The sequence below is a fragment of the Limanda limanda genome, chromosome 1 (assembly GCF_963576545.1).
Source record: "Limanda limanda chromosome 1, fLimLim1.1, whole genome shotgun sequence".
Taxonomy (NCBI): domain Eukaryota; kingdom Metazoa; phylum Chordata; class Actinopteri; order Pleuronectiformes; family Pleuronectidae; genus Limanda; species Limanda limanda.
Window position 1 is genome coordinate 563383 of NC_083636.1, and position 7500 is coordinate 570882.

The window sequence follows — 7500 nt, forward strand, 5'->3', positions numbered from 1 at the left end:
CAACCCGGACCAACCCGGACCAACCCGAACCCGCTGCCGAGGAGCCCAGGAGCCAGCCACCATGGAGGCCATCAAGAAGAAGATGCAGATGCTGAAGCTGGACAAGGAGAACGCCATCGACCGGGCGGAGCAGGCGGAGGGAGACAAGAAGGGAGCGGAGGACAAGTGCAAACAGGTACCGCAAGGTGGCGCTGCAGCCTCCACTCACCTGAGCTCCCATCACAGCTGGAGTTCCTCAGGGTTCCGGCTCAGGCCCAGTTCCATTATCACTGTACAGATGCTTTAGTTACTCGTTACACCGGAAAGTGCTCGACTGGAAATCTCTTTAACTGAATGATATAAACTTTGTTGGTTGGAAACGTTTAAAAACTATAAACTTCTTCCTCTGTCGCTAAGCCGTCCAATGAGCTCCTCTGGTGATTAGCTCCGCCCAGGAGGTTGTTTCCAGTTTAACTAACTGTGGAGGAAAGAGCATTATTATTTAATTTGACTTATTTCACTGGGTCTTAGATCAGGATTCTATCGTCTCTTCTTTATATCTATATTTGTTTTTAATTTATTTTAAAGCACACTTAAATATTTTAAATCCTCCATATAAATAATGATGAGAAAGTGGGACAGAGATCAAAGGATTAAAGGAAACGGAGAAGCACGAGTCTGAACAGCGCCACCCTGTGGTCAAACAGCATCTGTGGTTTTAGTGATCGGCTCTAAAATGTGTCATCTTTTCTAAACCTGCATGTGACTCATCAGAGGCTTAAAATCATCTCACGTCTCAGAATAATATTAGAGACTATCCAGCATAGGTAGAATTATAACCAATATCATATTTTATTTATATATATATAAATATATAAACACTACAAAAATGTAGAGCAGAACGAAGCAGCTGCTTCTGTTCGATCACACAAACTGAACTCACGTGACCTCTGCAGCAGAGGTAACAGGTCACTTCCTGTGTGTGTCTGCCCCCCCGGCTGCTCCACCTCTCACCTGAACCCTGAGGAGGATCTGATGCTGAGATGTTCAGCTGTGATCTCTGGATCTGACCTGGAGCTCAGGTCTGAACAGTGATGTGTTGTACTTAAAAAACTTCAGGATAAGAAAACGTGTCATGATCACAACTCATAATTCCCTTTGAGGGATGAGAATATGCTTCAGATGGTTCAGTTGCTGTCTGTCACATCTGCAGCTTCCAGCTGTGAAGCTGCAGGTCGTCTCTCTCCTGGCGGCGCTCCACTGGCGCTCCACTGGCGCTCCACTGGCGCTCCACTGGCGCTCCACTGGCGCTCCTCACTGTAATCAACCAGATCAAATAGCCGTCTATGAATAGAAAGCAACTTTTCAACTATGCAACTGTCCACATAGCTTGTGTTCCCAGGGGATCCCGGCCTGTTGCTACGACAATGCTTCACCATCACTTCTGTCCACTGAATACTCGTCTATTCCTGGTTCCCTGTGAAGACCCGCCTTCTTTGAATTGTTGCTCCCCTGAGCGATGGTCAAGGCTGCTGGTTCAGGACGCCGGGATCAGGAGCGTCCAGGCTATTTGTGACTGAGGCCTTACATGGCTGCAGGAGGGAGACAGTGCATTTGTCCTCAGGACTTAATCCTCGGGTACAATTGTCTTTTTATAGGACATGAAGCTGTTGGTGCAAACGCTGACTCGCTGACACAATCTTTGGAAATGAGTCACTGGAAAACAAGACGCGTCCAAAACAAAGAAATGTTCTGATGGTTGTGAACCAGAAACCTTCAGAGATCTGATCAAAGAGTTGTAATAATATGAACGAGCGTTAACGATGTATCAGAACCACAAACTGTTTTATGGTTTCAGTTTAACTACTGTAAATAAAGATGGATGTTATCTTTACATGGAGTGGAGCAGTGATGTCGAGGTCCCGCCCATCAGTCAGTGTCAGCTGTCAATCATCACGTCTCAGCCTGTTTTTATATAATATAATAACTTAATAAAACCAAACTGATCAGAAACTTGAACAAACATCAGAGAGATGAGAACGACCTAAATGACAGAAACATCTTTACAAACATTTATTTAACGTCTGCTTAGATTTTTTGTTCGGTTCATGTCCCATCTGCTAACATGGAGGAGGAGGAGGCTTTGACCTCCACCTCAGCCAGACACCAGGGGGCGATAGAGATGATTGAGCTTCATTCCGTCCATGTTTTATCTACAGTCCTTGTAGACGCTCCAGAGACAGACGAGCTGAATGAAGTCTGGTAAATGATGTAAAGTGTTTTTTAACTGTCCCTCATGTGGCTCAGTGCTCCAGATGAAATAAATATGATTTAATAAAGATGTTCAAAGTTGAAGGAGACGACACCTGAAGCACAAGAAGAGAAGTTTCCACAATAAACACTGAACTCCTCTTCATTCATTCTGAGGCGTATGAAATGTACTGGGATGGATCGTAAGAGTTATTCTACATTATTCCATCAGTCCTTTATGATCCGCTTCCTCGCGCTCTGACATGTTGTGTGTCTGTGTGTGTGTTTGTGTTGTGTAGCTGGAGGAGGAGCTCCTGGGTCTGCAGAAGAAGCTGAAGGGCGTCGAGGATGAGCTGGACAAATACTCTGAGTCGCTGAAGGACGCCCAGGAGAAGCTGGAGCAGGCGGAGAAGAAGGCAGCAGACGTGAGTGAAGGGAGTGATGTCATGATGATGTCATGATGATGTCATGATGATGTCAGGATGATGTCAGGATGATGTCAGGATGATGTCATGATGATGTCAGGATGATGTCAGGATGATGTCAAGACGGGTGTCACATCGTCCACTTGGTGTTCAGCCTGTTTCATTTGTTGCTGCTCAGACTGGAAACCAGCAGCGCCCTCTGGTGGTTTAAACCCACACACACACACACACACACACACACACACACCAGTCAGACTCACACACATTAATCAGCTGTCGACCTTCACAGAGAATTCAGAGCTGCTGGTGTGAAGTCTCCGGAGCGGCATCGTGTGAAAACTCCCGTCGAGCCGCAGCAGCGTATTAAATCATGTGTCGTATCACATTCCACCAACATGTCGTAAAGCCTGTCAGCACCTCGGGCAGATTCTCCCCGAGGAGGATCTGGTTTCTCTGATCCAGGTCTGGCAGCAGCTGAGTCAGACCCTCAACCGGTCCACGTCCACATGGACACCAAGCAGACTGACCCTGAATCAGACTTTACTCCACATGTCATTTACACCAGTTACTAATCAGAATGAACAGTTTCATTCACGATGCTAACTTCCGTCTCGTGGAAGTACTGAAGTTTAGTACTTAAGTAAAAGTACAAGTACCCAGGAAAATACATACTCAAGTAAAAGTAAAAGTACTACATCAACAATCCTACTTAAGTAAAAGTAAAAAGTACTTACTTTTAAATTTACTTTTAAGATTTCAAGATTTCAAGATTTTTTTATTGTCAAATGAACAGAGATAACATGAAGTAGAAATGCTTGGGTCACACACTCTCTTTAAGCAATGCTCAGTAATTTCAACCCAAAAAAATAAAATAAAAATAGAATTAGTATAAAATAGAATAAAAAAAGAATAAAATAGAATAACAATGAAATAGAATATCAAGTATATTGTAAGTATTAAAAGTAAAAGTACTCACGCAATTGGTTGTCTCTCAATGTCTAGGCTGTGCCTCTTTGATAGAGAATGCAGATATAGCTGCTGGTAATACTCATAATTCTACAGATGTCACTACTAGTAATAATTATAAGCAACAACATTTGTTTATTGTAAAGGTTGGTGTACTTATTGTGCTGACCCTCTGTGATACTGTTCACACTCGATCTTACAGCTGAAGCACATCCATCATCCAACAGATTTCATATCTCTCATCTGGAGCCACAGTCTGTTTTTATATCATCAAATAACAAATGGAAGCAAACTTCTCAGAAAGCGTCTCAGGTGTAAGATGGCAGCGTTCACATCTTTATTAACAGTCTCTGGACATAAAGTCCCTCTTCCTCTGTGAGTGGGGGGGGCTTGTTGCCGTAGCAACACACCTGTACATTCAAAGTAAAAAAGTTAAATTGATTCTACTTGAGTTTATGCTCTGAAGAGCCTGAGTGGTCCTACTCCTCAGAGACAGGTCACCTTCAAAATAAGAGTCGTGCCGAGGATCGCTTTATTCTGAAGTTGTGGCGTCTTCATATCGGGAGCGTGTGAGCCGTTGCCATGGTAACAGCCACACAGCGTCATGGCGGCCTTCACGTCCGTGGACTCGGTGAAGAGGAAGATCCAGAACCTGCAGCAGGACCTGGACGAAGCGGAGGACCGGGCCGAGCTGCTGCAGGACCAGAGGGACACCGAGAGACAGGCCCGGGACACGGTAACACCGGGGGGACACCGGGGGACAGGCCCGGGACACGGTAACACCGAGAGACAGGCCCGGGACACGGTAACACCGGGGGACGGGCCCGGGACACGGTCACACCGGGGGACGGGCCCGGGACACGGTGACACCGGGGGGACACCGGGGGACGGGCCCGGGACACGGTAACACCGAGAGACAGGCCCGGGACACGGTAACACCGGGGGGACACCGGGGGACGGGCCCGGGACACGGTCACACCGGGGGACGGGCCCGGGACACGGTCACACCGGGGGGACACCGGGGGGACACCGGGGGACGGGCCCGGGACACGGTCACACCGGGGGGACACCGGGGGGACACCGGGGGACGGGCCCGGGACACGGTCACACCGGGGGACGGGCCCGGGACACGGTCACACCGGGGGGACACCGGGGGGACACCGGGGGGACACCGGGGGGACACCGGGGGACGGGCCCGTTACTCGAGGAGCTTCCGGTCGAACCGTGACTGAGCGGCTGTTCTTTAAAACCCGTTTAGTACTGATGTACAAGTACAACCAGAGGTGTCAAGTAACGAAGTACAAATACTTCGTTACCTTACTTAAGTAGAAATTTTGGGTATCTATACTTTACTGGAGTATTTATTTTTCAGACGACTTTTTATTTCTACTCCTTACATTTTAAAAATAGGCTCGTTACTGCGATTTCATTTTGGCTCGTTTTCATTCCGGAGGAGAGTTTGAGTGGGGTGCCCCCCCCCCGCCCCCCCCCCCCCCCCACCGCACGGTCGTGGACTGGGCTCAGAAGAAGTGGAGGGGGGGGGGGGGGAGAGCACTCGCGGGCCAACCCACACACACTGACACCCCCCCCCCCCTCTCAAGGTCTCTTCCAATAAAGGTTATTGATAACATTCCACTGAAGTTTGACTTTTTGCACTATTACAATTCTTATTGTCAACTAGTTCTCATGTCTCCATGTTAATGCTCAGTAGTACACATATGGTACTTTCATGTATTTTCATTGTAATAAAATGTGATCATTTTCAATAGGCATATATGCAGCTGAAACGGGTAGCCTAGTGCATCCCACATTTTTCAACATAACATTTTAATATAACATGATAGTCATAATGGCCTTTAGAAAACTGCTTTTTTAGGAGGAGGGGGGGTAGTGCACTATAGGCCCCTGAGACCCTTAAGAGTTTGTCCTTAATGGAAAAAAATGTCCCTTACATTACTTATACTTTTATACTTTACGTAGTTTTGAAACCAGTATTTTTAGACTTTTACTTAAGTAAAAAGCTTGAGTTGAAACTTCAACTTCTACAAAAGTATTTTTAAACCCTAGTATCTATACTTCTACTTGAGTAATGAATGTGAATACTTTTGACACCTCTGGTAACACCGGGAGACGGGCCCGGGACACGGTCACACCGGGGGGACACCGGGGGACAGGCCCGGGACACGGTCACACCGGGGGGACACCGGGGGACAGGCCCGGGACACGGTCACACCGGGGGGACACCGGGGGACAGGCCCGGGACACGGTCACACCGGGGGGACACCGGGGGACAGGCCCGGGACACGGTGACACCGGGGGACGGGCCCGGGACACGGTCACACCGGGGGGACACCGGGGGACAGGCCCGGGACACGGTCACACCGGGGGGACACCGGGGGACGGGCCCGGGACACGGTCACACCGGGGGGACACCGGGGGAAGCTCCCGTTACTCGAGGAGCTTCCGGTCGGACCGTGACTGAGCGGCTCTCAGCTGTAGAACAGAAGATGGAGAATGTTCCTGTGAACAACAGCAGAGTACTTCTTTAAAACCCGTTTAGTACTGAAGTACAACCAGTGGTGTAGAAAGTACTTGAAAGCCATACTTGAGTAAAAGTACCTGAAAGTGACTTCGGTTAAAGTAAAAGTCACCCGTCAGAAAATGACTTGAGTAAAAGTCTTAAAGTCGCTCATATTAAATGTACTTAAGTATAAAAAGTATCTGGTGTTGAAATTTACTTAAGTGTCAAAAGTAAAAGTACAAGTACCAAAATTAAGACAGCGGGCACGAGAGAGAGAGAGAGAGAGAGAGAGAGAGAGAGAGAGAGACGGAGGGAGGGAGGGAGGGAGAGAGAGAGAGAGAGAGAGAGAGAGAGAGAGACAGAGAGAGAGAGAGAGAGAGAGAGAGACGGACGGACGGACGGAGGGAGGGAGGGAGGGAGAGAGAGAGAGAGAGAGAGAGAGAGAGAGAGAGAGAGAGAGAGAGAGAGAGAGAGAGAGAGAGAGAGAGAGAGAGAGAGGGAGAGAGAGAGAGAGGTCCACGTTGCTCCTAGTAAAAGTAAAAAGTCGTCAGGAAAATAAATACTCAAGTAAAGTACAGATATGTGAAAAATCTACTTAAGTTACTTCCCACCACTGTGTACAACAAATACTAAACCTCATCCTGTCAAGTATCATTAATACTAATTAATACACGAGGCGTCTCCACTTCCTGAAGAATGAAGCCAAAACATCTGGGATGTGAACGCTGCCATCTGGTGGTGAGGACGTGATTTGCAGGCAGTGTAGTGATGGAGGAGTGGAGCTGAGGTATCAAGGTCCCGCCCACTCATACTCGGCCAATCCCGTGTCCGTCTCAGCTCTCAATCATGATCCTGGGGGGGGGGGACACATATCCCAGGATGCATTGGGCTTCGGTGACGAACTTAACGCTAACCCAGTGCTAACGTTTGTGGCTCCAACCCAACGGAGCCGCTAACGCTACATGTTAAAGAACCCGCTGCAGCTCGGTTGCTAGGCGACAGCATTACAGCTGGCCTCAGGGTGAACCTGATCTGATTCTTCTTCTGGTTTCTGTGACCCGTGCAGGCGGAGGCGGAGGTGGCGTCTCTCAACAGACGCATCCAGCTGGTGGAGGAGGAGCTGGACCGAGCTCAGGAGCGCCTGGCCACCGCCCTGCAGAAGCTGGAGGAGGCGGAGAAAGCTGCAGACGAGAGCGAGAGGTGAAGAACTTCTGAACGCCCTTTGTCCCAGAGCAGCTCCACAACTCAAACTAACATCTGACCAAAGCAGCTCAGAATACACCTCAAGTGAAAAGAACCTGAACATATATTCACTTGAGTAAAGTACAGATACATGAAGTACAGTAACAAAGTAAAAGT

The 7500-nt window shown here is 48.3% G+C and overlaps 1 protein-coding gene across 9 annotated transcripts in view; it reads left to right on the forward strand.

Moving 5' to 3' along the window:
* Window positions 1-61: 61 nt before the first annotated feature.
* The window catches only part of tpm2 (tropomyosin 2 (beta)), a 14687-nt gene continuing 7248 nt past the window's right edge, over window positions 62-7500 (forward strand). For 5 of the 9 annotated variants that reach the window (XM_061079660.1, XM_061079677.1, XM_061079644.1 and 2 more), the window contains exons 1-2: window positions 4225-4356; window positions 7208-7341. In XM_061079660.1, the coding sequence (XP_060935643.1) occupies window positions 4225-4356; window positions 7208-7341 (266 nt within the window). Of the gene's footprint in view, window positions 176-2528; window positions 2655-4224; window positions 4357-7207; window positions 7342-7500 lie in introns of those variants that run through there. The other 4 variants (XM_061079636.1, XM_061079616.1, XM_061079627.1 and 1 more) reach the window with 1 other exon arrangement.